Source organism: Poecile atricapillus, assembly GCF_030490865.1.
Source record: "Poecile atricapillus isolate bPoeAtr1 chromosome 39 unlocalized genomic scaffold, bPoeAtr1.hap1 SUPER_39_unloc_1, whole genome shotgun sequence".
Classification (NCBI taxonomy): domain Eukaryota; kingdom Metazoa; phylum Chordata; class Aves; order Passeriformes; family Paridae; genus Poecile; species Poecile atricapillus.
Window position 1 is genome coordinate 21,174 of NW_026709000.1, and position 15,858 is coordinate 37,031.

At 59.4% G+C, this 15,858-nt stretch overlaps 1 protein-coding gene across 2 annotated transcripts; it reads left to right on the plus strand.

Moving 5' to 3' along the window:
* Positions 1-897: 897 nt before the first annotated feature.
* KEAP1 (kelch like ECH associated protein 1) lies at positions 898-15,858 on the plus strand. Of its 2 annotated transcripts, XM_058828571.1 has the most exons (6): positions 898-1,317; positions 4,022-4,171; positions 9,422-10,101; positions 11,973-12,178; positions 15,124-15,300; positions 15,388-15,858. In XM_058828571.1, the coding sequence occupies exons 1-6, from the start codon at positions 898-900 to the stop codon at positions 15,570-15,572; spliced, it is 1,818 nt and encodes a 605-aa protein (XP_058684554.1). In that variant the 3' UTR covers positions 15,573-15,858. The 2 variants fall into 2 exon arrangements, with proteins under 2 accessions (XP_058684554.1, XP_058684555.1); XM_058828572.1 differs by lacking the exon at positions 15,124-15,300.

Here is a 15,858-nt window from a genome sequence, read left to right on the forward strand (position 1 = left end):
CCATCTCTCTCCAGCCATGTCCCACCCCTCCCCACCCTCCCTGCCTCAGTTTCCCCCACTCTAACCCCATTTTCTCCCCCCCAAATCCCCTCCCTACCATCTGTGCCTCAGTTTCCCCCTCTCTAACCTCATTTCTCCACCCCCAATCCCATTCCTGACCCCATCCCCACCCTCTGTGCCTCAGTTTCCCTCTCTCTAACCCCATTTTCTCCCCTCCACAGCCTCTCCATCACCCCCAAACCCCATTTTAGGGGGTCCCACCACCTCTCTCCAGCCATGTCCCACCCCTCCCCACCATCCGTGCCTCAGTTTCCCCCTCTCTAACCCCATTTCCTCCCCCCAAACCCCATCCCCAAGCTCTGTGCCTCAGTTTCCCCCTCTCTAACCCCATTTTCTCCCCTCCACAGCCTCTCCATCACCCCCAAACCCCCTTTTAGGGGGTCCCACCACCTCTCTCCAGCCATGTCCCACCCCTCCCCACCATCTGTGCCTCAGTTTCCCTCTCTCTAACCCCATTTTCTCGCCCCCAAATCCCCTCCCCACCATCCGTGCCTCAGTTTCCCCCTCTCTAACCCCATTTTCTCCCCTCCACAGCCTCTCCATCACCCCCAAACCCCATTTTAGGGGGTCCCACCACCTCTCTCCAGCCATGTCCCACCCCTCCCCACCATCCGTGCCTCAGTTTCCCCCTCTCTAACCCCATTTCCTCCCCCCCAAACCCCATCCCCAAGCTCTGTGCCTCAGTTTCCCCCACTCTAACCCCCTTTCCTCCCCCCCAAACCCCATCCCCACCCTCCGTGCCTCAGTTTCCCCCTCTCTAACCCCATTTTCTCCCCTCCACAGCCTCTCCATCACCCCCAAACCCCATTTTAGGGGTCCCACCACCTCTCTCCAGCCATGTCCCACCCCTCCCCACCGCCACCCCCGGATTTCCCCGCCGAGGTGACGCTGTCCCCGGGGGGCTCCCCGGCTCCGTGCCGTTACACCCTCTCTGAGCACCCCGGTGCCGCCCTGGCCGCCATGAACCAGCTGAGGTTGGAGGGGCAGCTCTGCGATGTCACCCTGCGGGTCCGGCACGGCCGCGGTGACGCCGGTGACACCGAGCTGCGGGCGCACCGGGTGGTGCTGGCGGCCGCCAGCCCCGTGTTCCGGGCCATGTTCACCGGGGGGCTCCGCGAGAGGGGCTTGGCAGAGGTGCCCATCGAGGGGGTGCAGCCCCGGGCCATGGAGAGGCTGGTGGAGTTCGCCTACACGGCGGCGGTGGCCGTGGGTGAGGGGTGTGTGCTGCCGCTGCTGCACGGGGCGCTCATGTACCAGGTATGGCCCTTTCAATTAATTTAATTAATTATTAATTAATTAATTAATTACCGTGACGTTTCTGGGGAAAGCGGGGTCAGGAGAGCGATTTTTGGTCAGGATCAATGAAGTGATATTGGTAAGGTTGAATGAATCAATATTGGTAAGGATCAATAAGTCAGTATTGGTAAGGTTTAGTGAATCAATATTGGTAAGGATCAATAAAGAGATATTGGTAAGGTTTAGTGAATCAATATTGGTAAGGTTCAATAAATCAGTATTGGTAAGGATCAATTAAGTGGTATTGGTACGGTTTAATGAACCAATATTGGTAAGGATCAATAAAGAGATATTGGTAAGGTTGAATGAATTAATATTGGTAAGGATCAATGAATCAATATTGGTAAGGTTTAATGAATTAACATTGGTAAGGATCAATGAATCAATATTGGTAAGGTTCAAAGAATCAATACTGGTAAGGATCAATAAAGTGGTATTGGTAAGGTTTAATGAATCAATATTGGTAAGGCTCAATGAATCAATATTGGTAAAGATCAATGAAGAGATATTGGTAAGGTTGAATGAATCAATATTGGTAAGGATCAATTAAGTGGTATTGGTAAGGTTTAGTGAATCAATATTGGTAAGGATCAATAAAGAGATATTGGTAAAGTTCAATGAATCAATATTGGTAAGGATCAATTAAGTGGTATTGGTACGGCTTAATGAACTAATATTGGTAAGGTTGAATGAATCAATATTGGTAAGGATCAATAAATCAGCATTGGTAAGGATCAATAAAGAGATATTGGTAAGGTTTAGTGAATCAATATTGGTAAGGATCAATGAACCATTACTGATAAGGATCAATGAAGAGATATTGCTAAGGATCAATGAACCGATATTGGTAAGAATCAATGAACCGATATTGGTAAGGTTTAATAAATCAATATTGGTAAAGTTTAATAAATCAATATTGCTAAGGATCAATGAGCTGATATTGATCAGGATCAATGAACCGATATTGATCAGGATCAATGAACCGATATTGATCAGGATCAATGAGCTGATATTGATCAGGATCAATGAGCCGATATTGATCAGGATCAATGAACCGATATTGATCAGGATTAATGAACCGATATTGGTAAGGATCAATGAGCTGATATTGATCAGGAGCCTACACGGCGGCGGTGGCCGTGGGTGAGGGGTGTGTGCTGCCGCTGCTGCACGGGGCGCTCATGTACCAGGTATGGTCCGTTTCATTAATTGAATTAATTATTAATTAATTAATTAATTACCGTGACGTTTCTGGGGAAAGCGGGGTCAGGAGAGCGATTTTTGGTCAGGATCAATGAAGTGGTATTGGTAAAGTTCAATGAATCAATATTGGTAAGGATCAATGAAGTGACATTGGTAAGGAACAATAAATCAATATTGGTACGGATCAATAAATCAGTATTGGTAAGGCTCAATGGATCAATATTGGCAAGGTTTAATGAATCAATATTGGTAAGGTTCAAAGAATCAATATTGGTAAGGATCAATGAATCAATATTGGTAAGGATCAATAAATCAATGTTGGTAAGGTTTGGTGAATCAATATTGGTAAGGATCAATGAATCAATACTGGTAAGGATCAATAAAGTGGTATTGGTAAGGTTGAATAAATCAATATTGGTAAGGTTCAAAGAATCAATATTGGTAAGGATCAATTAAGTGGTATTGGTACGGTTTAATGAACCAATATTGGTAAGGATCAATAAATCAGTATTGGTAAGGTTTAATAAATCAATATTGGTAAGGATCAATAAAGAAATATTGGTAAGGTTTAGTGAATCAATATTGGTAAGGATCAATAAATCAGTATTGGTAAGGTTTAGTGAATCAATATTGGTAAGGATCAATGAACCAATATTGATAAGGATCAATGAAGAGATATTGCTAAGGATCAATGAACCGATATTGGTAAGGTTTAATAAATCAATATTGCTAAGGATCAATGAACCGATATTGATAAGGATCAATGAATCAATATTGATAAGGATGGATGAATCGATATTGATAAGGATGGATGAATCAATATTGATAAGGATGGATGAATCGATATTGATAAGGATCAATGAGCCGTTATTGAACAGGATCAATGAGCCAATAAAATTAAAATTAAATTAAAAAAAAAATTCAAATAAAATTCAAATAAAATTCAAATAAAAACTAAAATCAAAATAAAATTAAAATGAAAAATAAAATTAAAATTAAATTAAAATGAAAAATTCAAATAAAATTCAAATAAAATTCAAAGGAAAAATAAAAATAAAATTAAAATTAAATTAAAATGAAAAATAAAAATAAAATAAAAATAAAATTAAAATGAAAAATAAAAACAAAATTAAAATAAAATGAAAAATTAAAATAAAATTAAAATGAAAAATTAAAATAAAATTAAAATGAAAAATTAAAATTAAATTAAAATGAAAAATTAAAATAAAATTAAAATAAAATTAAAATGAAAAATTAAAATAAAATTAAAATAAATTTAAAATAAAATTAAAATGAAAAATTAAAATAAAATTAAAATAAAATTAAAATGAAAAATTAGAATAAAATTAAAATGAAAAATTAAAATAAAATTAAAATTTAAATTTAAAATAAAATGAAAATAAAAAATTAAATCCAATTAAAACGGAATTAAAATGAACCGTGTGTGATGTTTTGGTGCCAGGTGGACGCCGTGGTCAGAGCCTGCTGCTCCTTCCTGGCGGGGCAGCTGCACCCGAGCAACGCCATCGGCATCGCCGCGCTGGCCGAGCGCCTGGGCTGCCTGGAGCTGCAGCAGAGAGCCCGGGAGTTCATCTACATGAACTTCGCTGAGGTGGGGAGGGGTCTTTGGGGGTCTCTGGGGAGCTCAGGAGGGTCTCTGGGGGGCTTTGGGGGGCTTTGGGGGTCTGGGGGCTCATCCGGGGTCTGGGGGCTCCATGGAGGGAGTGCCTGGAGCTGCAGCAGAGAGCCCGGGAGTTCATCTACATGAACTTCGCTGAGGTGGGGAGGGGGCTCTGGGGGGGTCTGGGGGGGGTCTGGGGGGCTCTGGGGGGGTCTGGGGGCTCATCCGGGGTCTGGGGGCTCATCCGGGGTCTGGGGGCTCCATGGAGGGAGCGCCTGGGCTGCCTGGAGCTGCAGCAGAGAGCCCGGGAGTTCATCTACATGAACTTCGCTGAGGTGAGGAGGGGGCTCTGGGGGGCTTTGGGGGGGTCTGGGGGGGCTTTGGGGGTCTTTGGGGGCTCATTCGGGGTCTGGGGGCTCATCCGGGATCTGGGGGTCCCATGGAGCGCCTGGGCTGCCTGGAGCTGCAGCAGAGAGCTCGAGAGTTCATCTACATGAACTTCGCTGAGGTGGGGAGGGGGCTCTGGGGGGCTTTGAGGGGGTCTGGGGGTCTTTGGGGGGCTTTGGGGGTCTGATCCGGGGTCTGGGGGTCTCTGGGGTCTGGGGACCCCATGGAGGGATCCCATGGAGCCCCTGGGCTGCCTGGAGCTGCAGCAGAGAGCACGAGAGTTCATCTACATGAACTTCACTGAGGTGGGGAGGGGGCTCTGGGGGGCTTTGGGGGGGGGTTGGGGGGGTCTGGGGGCTCATCCGGGGTCTGGGGGCTCATCCGGGGTCTGGGGGATCCATGGAGGGAGCGCCTGGAGCTGCAGCAGAGAGCACGGGAGTTCATCTACATGAACTTCGCTGAGGTGGGGAAGGGTCTGGGGGGGCTTTGGGGGGCTTTGGGGGGGTCTGGGGGGGTCTGGGGGGTGATCAGGAACGGGGGGACCCCATGGAGGGACCCCATGGAGCGCCTGGGCTGCCTGGAGCTGCAGCAGAGAGCCCGGGAGTTCATCTACATGAACTTCGCTGAGGTGGGGAGGGGGCTTTGGGGGTCTCTGGGGGGCTTTGGGGGGGTCTGGGGGTCTGATCCAGGGTCTGGGGGTCTCTGGGGTCTGGGGGCTCCATGGAGGGAGCACCTGGAGCTGCAGCAGAGAGCACGAGAGTTCATCTACATGAACTTCGCTGAGGTGGGGAGGGGGCTCTGGGGGGTCTGGGGGGCTTTGGGGGTCTCTGGGGGGGCTTTGGGGGTCTCTGGGGGTCTGGGGACCCCATGGAGGGTCCCCATGGAGCTCCTGGGCTGCCTGGAGCTGCAGCAGAGAGCCCGAGAGTTCATCTACATGAACTTCGCTGAGGTGGGGAGGGGTCTCTGGGGGGCTCTGGGGGGCTTTGGGGGGGTCTGGGGGGTGATCAGGAATGGGGGGACCCCATGGAGCGCCTGGGCTGCCTGGAGCTGCAGCAGAGAGCACGGGAGTTCATCTACATGAACTTCGCTGAGGTGGGGAAGGGTCTGGGGGGGCTTTGGGGGGCTTTGGGGGGGTCTGGGGGGGTCTGGGGGGTGATCAGGAACGGGGGGACCCCATGGAGGGACCCCATGGAGCGCCTGGGCTGCCTGGAGCTGCAGCAGAGAGCCCGGGAGTTCATCTACATGAACTTCGCTGAGGTGGGGAGGGGGCTTTGGGGGTCTCTGGGGGGCTTTGGGGGGGTCTGGGGGTCTGATCCAGGGTCTGGGGGTCTCTGGGGTCTGGGGGCTCCATGGAGGGAGCACCTGGAGCTGCAGCAGAGAGCACGAGAGTTCATCTACATGAACTTCGCTGAGGTGGGGAGGGGGCTCTGGGGGGGGTTTGGGGGTCTCTGGGGGGCTTTGGGGGGGTCTGGGGGCTCATCCGGGGTCTGGGGTCCCCATGGAGGGTCCCCATGGAGCTCCTGGGCTGCCTGGAGCTGCAGCAGAGAGCACGGGAGTTCATCTACATGAACTTCGCTGAGGTGGGGAGGGGGCTCTGGGGGTCTCTGGGGGGCTTTGGGGGGGTCTGGGGGCTCATCCAGGGTCTGGGGGCTCCATGGAGGGAGCACCTGGAGCTGCAGCAGAAAACACGAGAGTTCCTCTACATGAACTTCGCTGAGGTGGGGAGGGGGCTCTGGGGGGCTTTGGGGGGGCTTTGGGGGTCTTTGGGGGCTCATCCGGGGTCTGGGGTCCCCATGGAGCGCCTGGGCTGCCTGGAGCTGCAGCAGAGAGCCCGGGAGTTCATCTACATGAACTTCGCTGAGGTGAGGAGGGGGCTCTGGGGGGCTTTGGGGTGTCTCTGGGGGGCTTTGGGGGGCTTTGGGGGGGTCTGGGGGCTCATCCGGGGTCTGGGGGCTCCATGGAGGGAGCACCTGGAGCTGCAGCAGAGAGCACGAGAGTTCATCTACATGAACTTCGCTGAGGTGGGGAGGGGTCTCTGGGGGGTCTGGGGGGTCTGGGGGGTCTTTGGGGGTCTCTGGGGGGCTCTGGGGGGCTTTGGGGGGGTCTGGGGGGCTTTGGGGGTCTCTGGGGGTCTGGGGACCCCATGGAGCTCCTGGGCTGCCTGGAGCTGCAGCAGAGAGCTCGGGAGTTCATCTACATGAACTTCACTGAGGTGGGGAGGGGGCTCTGGGGGTCTCTGGGGGGCTTTGGGGGGGTCTGGGGGGCTTTGGGGGTCTTTGGGGGCTCATCCGGGGTCTGGGGGCTCCATGGAGGGAGCACCTGGAGCTGCAGCAGAGAGCTCGAGAGTTCATCTACATGAACTTCGCTGAGGTGGGGAGGGGGCTCTGGGGGGTCTGGGGGGCTTTGGGGGTCTCTGGGGGGGCTTTGGGAGGCTTTGGGGGTCTGATCCAGGGTCTGGGGGCTTTGGGTGTCTCTGGGGGCTCATCCGGGGTCTGGGGGCTCCATGGAGGGAGCACCTGGAGCTGCAGCAGAGAGCCCGGGAGTTCATCTACATGAACTTCGCTGAGGTGGGGAGGGGGCTCTGGGGGTCTCTGGGGGGGCATTGGGGGGGTCTGGGGGTCTCTGGGGGCTCATCCGGGGTCTGGGGGCTCCATGGAGCCCCTGGGCTGCCTGGAGCTGCAGCAGAGAGCCCGGGAGTTCATCTACATGAACTTCGCTGAGGTGGGGAGGGGGCTCTGGGGGGTTTGGGGGGGGTTTGGGGGGCTTTGGGGGGTTTTGGAGGGGTCTGGGGGCTCATCCGGGGTCTGGGGGCTCCATGGAGGGAGCCCCTGGGCTGCCTGGAGCTGCAGCAGAGAGCCCGGGAGTTCATCTACATGAACTTCGCTGAGGTGGGGAGGGGTCTCTGGGGGGCTTTGGGGGGCTTTGGGGGTCTTTGGGGGCTCATCCGGGGTCTGGGGGCTCCATGGAGGGAGCACCTGGAGCTGCAGCAGAGAGCTCGGGAGTTCAACTACATGAACTTCACTGAGGTGGGGAGGGGTCTTTGGGGGTCTCTGGGGGGCTTTGGAGGGGTCTGGGGGCTCATCCAGGGTCTGGGGGCTCCATGGAGGGAGCGCCTGGGCTGCCTGGAGCTGCAGCAGAGAGCTCGGGAGTTCATCTACATGAACTTCGCTGAGGTGGGGAGGGGGCTCTGGGGGGCTTTGGGGGGTCTGGGGGGGCTTTGGGGGGCTCTGGGGGTCTGGGGTCCCCATGGAGGGACCCCATGGAGCGCCTGGGCTGCCTGGAGCTGCAGCAGAGAGCACGAGAGTTCATCTACATGAACTTCGCTGAGGTGGGGAGGGGTCTGGGGGTCTCTGGGGGTCTGATCCGCGGTCTGGGGGGGTCTGGGGGTCTCTGGGGGTCTGATCTGGGGTCTGGGGGGGTCTGGGGGTCTCTGGGGGTCTTTGGGGGTCTGGGGACCCCATGGAGGGACCCCATGGAGCGCCTGGGCTGCCTGGAGCTGCAGCAGAGAGCTCGGGAGTTCATCTACATGAACTTCACTGAGGTGGGGAGGGGGCTCTGGGGGTCTCTGGGGGGCTTTGGGGGGGTCTGGGGGGCTTTGGGGGTCTTTGGGGGCTCATCCGGGGTCTGGGGGCTCCATGGAGGGAGCACCTGGAGCTGCAGCAGAGAGCTCGAGAGTTCATCTACATGAACTTCGCTGAGGTGGGGAGGGGGCTCTGGGGGGTCTGGGGGGCTTTGGGGGTCTCTGGGGGGGCTTTGGGAGGCTTTGGGGGTCTGATCCAGGGTCTGGGGGCTTTGGGTGTCTCTGGGGGCTCATCCGGGGTCTGGGGGCTCCATGGAGGGAGCACCTGGAGCTGCAGCAGAGAGCCCGGGAGTTCATCTACATGAACTTCGCTGAGGTGGGGAGGGGGCTCTGGGGGTCTCTGGGGGGGCATTGGGGGGGTCTGGGGGTCTCTGGGGGCTCATCCGGGGTCTGGGGGCTCCATGGAGCCCCTGGGCTGCCTGGAGCTGCAGCAGAGAGCTCGGGAGTTCATCTACATGAACTTCGTTGAGGTGGGGAGGGGTCTCTGGGGGGCTTTGGGGGGGTCTGGGGGGCTTTGGGGGTCTCTGGGGGCTCATCCGGGGTCTGGGGGCTCCATGGAGGGAGCGCCTGGAGCTGCAGCAGAGAGCCCGGGAGTTCATCTACATGAACTTCGCTGAGGTGGGGAGGGGTCTGGGGGTCTCTGGGGGGGGTTTGGGGGCGTCTGGGGGCTCATCCGGGGTCTGGGGGGGTCTTTGGGGATCTTTGGGGGCTCATCCGGGGTCTGGGGGCTCCATGGAGGGAGCACCTGGAGCTGCAGCAGAGAGCTCGAGAGTTCATCTACATGAACTTCGCTGAGGTGGGGAGGGCGGTGCTGTCCCACTGCCACAATGTCACTTTGGGATTGATTTTGAGTTGATTTTGAGCTGATTTTGATCAATTTTAGAATTTTCCTCACCTTTTTTCCCATTTCCCTGCAGGTCTCCAAGCAGGAGGAGTTCCTCTCCCTCTTCCACTGCCAGGATATCACTTTGGGGTTGATTTTGAGCTGATTTTTATCAATTTTAAAGACTTTTCTCACATTTTCTCCCCAGGTTTTCAATCAGGAGTTCTTCTTCTCACATCTCATTACCCTGATATCATTTTGGGGTTGATTTTGAGTTGATTTTTATCAAATTTAGACTTTTCTCACCTTTTTTCCCATTTTCCTGCAGGTCTCCAAACAGGAAGAATTCCTCTCCCTCTCCCACTGCCAGCTGGCCACTCTGGGGCTGATTTTGAGCTGATTTTTATCAATTTTAGAGACTTTTCTCACCTTTTTTCCCATTTCCCTGCAGGTCTCCAAACAGGAAGAATTCCTCTCCCTCTCCCACTGCCAGCTGGCCACTCTGGTGAGCCGCGACGAGCTCAACGTCCGCTGCGAGTCCGAAGTGTTCCAGGCTTGCGTTTCTTGGGTCCAGCAGGACCGGGGAGCTCGGGCTCCTTTCCTCCCCGCTCTCCTCCGCGCCGTCCGCTGCCACGCTCTCACCCCGCGCTTCCTCCGCGCCCAACTCCGCCGCCGCCACGACCTGGGCCGCGACGCCCTGCGCTACCTGGCGCGCGTTTTCCGCGATTTGGCTCTTCACAAACCCTCCAGGGATCCCCCGGGGCGATGCCCCAAGGTCAGGCAGCTGATTTATGCCGCCGGGGGTTACCTGAGGAGATCCCTCAGCACCCTGGAGGCTTTCGACCCCGAGGAGGGGTCTTGGGTGAGGCTGGCGGAGCTGGAGACGCCGCGCTCGGGCTTGGGGGGCTGCGCGGTCGGGGGGTTGTTTTACGCCGTGGGAGGGAGGAATAATTCCCCCGAGGGGAACACGGACTCGGCGGCCGTGGATTGTTACAACCCCCTGAGCGGGAGGTGGTCGCCCTGCGCCCCCATGAGCGTCCCCAGGAACAGGATCGGGGTGGGCGTCATCGACGGACTCATCTACGCCGTGGGGGGGTCCCATGGGTGCACGCATCACTGCTCGGTGGAGAGGTGGGTGCAGGGGGGGAGAAAATGGGGGTGGGGGGGCGTTAAAAGGGGCTGGGGGGGTAAAGAGGGTCTGGGGGTAAAAATGGGTTGGGGGGGAAATGGGGATGGGAGGGTGAAGAGGGGTGGGGGGGTAAAGGGGGTGGGGGGGTTAAAAGGGGATGGGAGGGTTAAAAGGGGCTGGGGGGGTAAAAAGGGTTGGGGGGGAAATGGGGCTGGGGGGATGAAGAGGGGTGAGGGGGTAAAGGGGGTGGGGGGGTTAAAAGGGGATGGGGGTAAAAAGGAGCTGGGGGGTTAAAAGGGGCTGGGGGGGTAAAGAGGGGCTGGGGGGGTTAAAAGGGGCTGGGGGTAAAAAGGGGTGTGGGGGGGAATGGGGCTGGGGGGGTAAAGAGGGGTGGGGGGGTTAAAAGGGGCTGGGGGTAAATGGGGATGGGGGTAAAAAGGGACTGGGTTAAAAGGGTCTGGGGGGGAAATGGGGCTGGGGGGGTAAAAAGGGCCTGGGGGGGTTAAAAGGGGCTGGGGGTAAAAAGGGGTGTGGGGGGGAATGGGGCTGGGGGGGGTAAAGAGGGGTGGGGGGGTTAAAAGGGTCTGGGGGTAAAAAGGGTTGGAGGGGGAAATGGGGCTGGGGGGGTGAAGAGGGGTGGGGGGGTAAAGAGGGGATGGAGGGGTGAATGGGGGTGGAGGGGTTAAAAGGGGCTGGGGGTAAATGGGGATGGGGGAGAAATGGGGCTGGGGGGGTAAAGAGGGGTGGAGGGGTTAAAAGGGTCTGGGGGTAAAAAGGGTTGGGGGGGAAATGGGGCTGGGTGGGTGAAGAGGGGTGGGGGGGTAAAGAGGGGATGGGGGAGTTAATGGGGATGGGGGGGTTAAAAGGGGCTGGGGGGGTTAAAAGGGTCTGGGGGTTAAAAGGGGCTGGGGGGGTTAAAAGGGGCTGGGGGGTAAATGGGGCTGGGGGCTGAACCACTTTGGGGGTCCTTGGGGCTCTGACAGGGGAGTCTGTGCCCCTCTGGGGGTCCCTGGGGGTCTGACAGGGGGGTCTGTGCCCATTTGGGGGTCCCTGGGGGTCTGACAGGGGGGTCTGTGCCCATTTGGGGGTGTCTGGGGGTCTGACAGGAGGGGTCTGTGCCAATTTGGGGGTCTGACAGGGGGGTCTGTGCCCATTTGGGGCTCTGACAGGGGGGTCTGTGCCACTCTGGGGGTCCCTGGGGGTCTGATAGGGGGGTCTGTGCCCATTTGGGGGTCTGACAGGAGGGTCTGTGCTCCTCTGGGGGTCCCTGGGGGTCTGACAGGAGGGGTCTGTGCCCCTCTGGGGGTCTGACAGGGGGGTCTGTGCCCATTTGGGGGTCCCTGGGGGTCTGACAGGGGGGTCTGTGCCCATTTGGGGGTCCCTGGGGGTCTGACAGGAGGGTCTGTACCCATTTGGGGGTGTCTGGGGGTCTGACAGGAGGGGTCTGTGCCCATTTGGGGGTCTGACAGGGGGGTCTGTGCCCATTTGGGGGTCCCTGGGGGTCTGACAGGAGGGTCTGTACCCATTTGGGGGTGTCTGGGGGTCTGACAAGGGGGTCTGTGCCCATTTGGGGGTCCCTGGGGGTCTGACAGGAGGGGTCTGTGCCCATTTGGGGGTCCCTGGGGGTCTGACAGGGGGGTCTGTGCCCCTCTGGGGGTCTGACAGGAGGGGTCTGTGCCCATTTGGGGGTCCCTGGGGGTCTGACAGGGGGGTCTGTGCCCCTCTGGGGGTCTGACAGGAGGGGTCTGTGCCCATTTGGGGGTCCCTGGGGGTCTGACAGGGGGGTCTGTGCCCATTTGGGGGTCTGACATGGGGGTCTGTGCCCATTTGGGGGTCCCTGGGGGTCTGACAGGAGGGTCTGTGCCCCCCCCAGGTACGAGCCCGAGCGGGACGAGTGGGCCCTGGTGGCCCCCATGGGGACGCGGCGAATTGGGGTGGGGGTGGCGGTGCTGAACCGGCTCCTCTACGCCGTGGGGGGCTTCGACGGCAGCGCCCGGCTGCGCTCGGCAGAGCGGTACCACCCCGAGAGGGACAGCTGGCAACCCATCCCACCCATGGCCACCGTCCGCAGCGGCGCAGGTGGGGCTGGGGAGGGGTTTGGGGGGGCTGGGGAGGGGTCTGGGGGGGTTTTGGGGGGCTGGGGAGGGGTCTCAGAGGGGTTTGGTGGGAGTTTGGGGGGGCTGACCCCAGTTCTAGAGGGATTCTTGGGACCCCCCATCACTGGGATCCTTTCCCTGCTGCTGCCCAGGTGGGGCTGGGGGCGCCAGGGGGGCTGGGGAGGGGTCTCAGAGGGGTTTGGGGGGCTGGGGAGGGGTCTCAGAGGGGTTTGGGGGGGCTGGGGAGGGGTCTGGGGGACTTTTGGGGGGGCTGACCCCAGTTCTAGAGGGATTAGTGGGACCCCCTGTCCCTGCTGCTGCCTGGGTGGGGCTGGGGAGGGGGCTCTGAGGGGTTTGAGGGGCTGGGGAGGGGGCTCGGGGGGGTTTGGGGGGGCTGGGGAGGGGTCTCAGAGGGGTTTGAGGGGCTGGGGAGGGGTCTCAGAGGGGTTTGGGGGGCTGGGGAGGGGTCTCAGAGGGGTTTGGGGGGCTGGGGAGGGGTCTCAGAGGGGTTTGGGGGGCTGGGGAGGGGTCTCAGAGGGGTTTGGGGGGCTGGGGAGGGGTCTCTGAGGGGTTTGAGGGGCTGGGGAGGGGTCTCAGAGGGGTTTGGGGGGCTGGGGAGGGGTCTCAGAGGGGTTTGGGGGGCTGGGGAGGGGTCTCTGAGGGGTTTGAGGGGCTGGGGAGGGGTCTCAGAGGGGTTTGGGGGGGCTGGGGAGGGGTCTCAGAGGGGTTTTGGGGGGCTGGGGAGGGGTCTCAGAGGGGTTTGAGGGGCTGGGGAGGGGGCTCAGAGGGGTTTGGGGGGCTGGGGAGGGGTCTCAGAGGGGTTTGGGGGGGCTGGGGAGGGGTCTCAGAGGGGTTTGGGGGGCTGGGGAGGGGTCTCAGAGGGGTTTTGGGGGGCTGGGGAGGGGTCTGGGGGGGTTTGGGGGGGCTGGGGAGGGGTCTCAGAGGGGTTTGGGGGGCTGGGGAGGGGTCTCAGGGGTTTGGGGGGGCTGGGGAGGGGTCTCAGAGGGATTTGGGGGGCTGGGGAGGGGTCTCAGAGGGGTTTGGGGGGCTGGGGAGGGGTCTCGAGGGGGTTTGGGGTGCTGGGGAGGGGTCTCAGAGGGGTTTGAGGGGCTGGGGAGGGGTCTCAGAGGGGTTTTGGGGGGCTGGGGAGGGGTCTCAGAGGGGTTTGGGGGGGCTGGGGAGGGGTCTCAGAGGGGTTTGGGGGGGCTGGGGAGGGGTCTGGGGGGGTTTTGGGGGGCTGGGGAGGGGTCTCGGGGGGGTTTGGGGAGGGGTCTGGAGGGGTTTGGGGGGGCTGGGGAGGGGTCTCAGAGGGGTTTGGGGGGCTGGGGAGGGGTCTCTGAGGGGTTTGGGGGGCTGGGGAGGGGTCTGGGGGGTTTGGGGGGCTGGGGAGGGGTCTGGGGAGGGGTTTGGGGGGCTGGGGAGGGGTCTCAGAGGGGTTTGGGGGGGCTGGGGAGGGGTCTCAGGGGGGTTTGGGGGGGCTGGGGAGGGGGCTCTGAGGGGTTTGGTGGGGCTGGGGAGGGGTCTCGGAGGGGTTTGGGGGGCTGGGGAGGGGTCTCAGAGAGGTTTGGGGGGGCTGGGGAGGGGTCTGGGGGGGTTTTTGGGGGCTGGGGAGGGGTCTGGGGGGGTTTGGGGGGGCTGACCCCAGTTCTAGAGGGATTAGTGGGACCCCCTGTCCCTGCTGCTGCCTGGGTGGGGCTGGGGAGGGGTCTCAGAGGGGTTTGGGGGGCTGGGGAGGGGTCTCAGAGGGTTTTGGGGGGCTGGGGAGGGGTCTGGGGGGTTTTGGGGGGCTGGGGAGGGGTCTCAGAGGGGTTTTGGGGGGCTGGGGAGGGGTCTCTGAGGGGTTTGGGGGGCTGGGGAGGGGTCTGGGGAGGTGCTGGATGAGGCTGGGGAGGGGTCTCAGGGGTTTGGGGGGGCTGGGGAGGGGTCTCTGAGGGGTTTGGGGGGGCTGGGGAGGGGTCTCAGAGGGGTTTGGGGGGCTGGGGAGGGGTCTCGGGGGGGTTTGGGGGGCTGGGGAGGGGTCTGGAGGGGTTTGGGGGGCTGGGGAGGGGTCTCAGAGGGGTTTGGGGGGCTGGGGAGGGGTCTCAGAGGGGTTTGGGGGGCTGGGGAGGGGTCTCAGGGGTTTGAGGGGCTGGGGAGGGGTCTCAGAGGGGTTTGGGGGGCTGGGGAGGGGTCTCAGAGAGGTTTGGGGGGCTGGGGAGGGGTCTCAGAGAGGTTTGGGGGGGCTGGGGAGGGGTCTGGGGGGGTTTTGGGGGGCTGGGGAGGGGGCTCGGGGGGGTTTGGGGGGCTGGGGAGGGGTCTGGGAGGGGTTTGGGGGGGCTGGGGAGGGGGCTCGGAGGGGTTTGGGGGGCTGGGAAGGGGTCTGGGGAGGGGTCTCAGAGTGGTTTGAGGGGCTGGGGAGGGGGCTCTGAGGGGTTTGGGGGGCTGGGGAGGGGTCTCAGAGGGGTTTTGGGGTGGCCTCTGGTTTTGGGTGGTTTTTGGGGTGCTCTGGGGGTTTTCGGGGGCACTCAGCCCATTTTTGGGTGCGCTCATCCCATTTTTGGGGTGCTCCAGGGGTTTTTGGGTGCATTCATCCCATTTCCGGGGTGCTCCAGGGGGTTTTCAGGGGCGCTCATCCCGTTTTTGGGGTACTCCAGGGGGGTTCTGGGGGCGCTCATCCCATTTTTGGGGCGCTCCAGGGGGTTTTTGGGTGCGCTCAGTCTGTTTTTGGGGTGCTCCAGGGGGTTTTTGGGTGCATTTATCCCATTTTTGGGGTGCTCTGGGGGGTTTTTGGGTGCATTCATCCCGTTTTTGGGGTGCTCCAGGGGGTTTTCGGGTGCCATCATCCCATTTCCAGGGTGCTCCAGGGGGTTTTCGGGTGCGCTCATCCCATTTTTGGGGTGCTCCTGGGGGTTTTCAGGGGCGCTGATCCCATTCCCGGGGGTCCCGCAGGGGTCTGCGCCCTGGGGAACTGCCTGTACGCCATGGGCGGCTACGACGGCGCGCAGCAGCTCAGCAGCGCCGAGCGCTTCCAGGTGGACACCGAGACCTGGAGCTTCGTGGCACCCATGGGACACCGCCGGAGCGCCCTGGGTGTCACAGCCTTCCGGGGCAGGATTTACGTCCTGGGTATGGCTTGGGGGGGTTTTGGGGGGGGGTCTCCTGGAGGGTTTTTGGGGGGGGGGCTCTGGGTTGATTTGGCTCCTCTTCGTGAAGGGGGTTATGATGGTCACTCCTTCCTGGAGTCGGTGGAGTGCTACGACCCCGACGCCGACGCCTGGACCGAGGTGACGCCGATGCCGTCGGGGCGCAGCGGGCTGGGGGTGGCCGTCACCATGGAGCCCTGTCACCCCCAGCCCCCCACCCCAGAGGAGGAGACCCCCCCCAGCGAGCCCTGCTGACCCCGGCGCCGCCGGGAGAGGGGGGGGACGGGGAGGTGGGGAGGGGGCTGCTCCCCCCCACCCACTCTCCCCCAATCCATCCCCCACCGGCGGCGGATCGAGGGTTTTATGGGGAGGGGGAGGTCACGGAGACCCCTCCCCACCCACCCAAAAAGCGTCACAGGACTTTTGCTGCGTCCCCCTCCCCTATTTCCCCACCTCTAGCCCGGATTTTGGGGCGACCCCGGGCTGGTTTTGACCATTCCCAGATGCTGTTGGCGCAAGAATAAAGCGATTTCTGATTTAA

Bases quoted from the DNA above. Each gene is read 5' to 3' on its own strand.
- KEAP1 (XM_058828571.1), top strand. From the start codon at position 898: ATGTCCCACCCCTCCCCACCGCCACCCCCGGATTTCCCCGCCGAGGTG. The intron at 1,318-4,021 runs GTATGGCCCTTT...TTTTGGTGCCAG, and splicing joins ACGGGGCGCTCATGTACCAG to GTGGACGCCGTGGTCAGAGC. The intron at 15,301-15,387 runs GTATGGCTTGGG...CTCTTCGTGAAG, and splicing joins GGGCAGGATTTACGTCCTGG to GGGGTTATGATGGTCACTCC.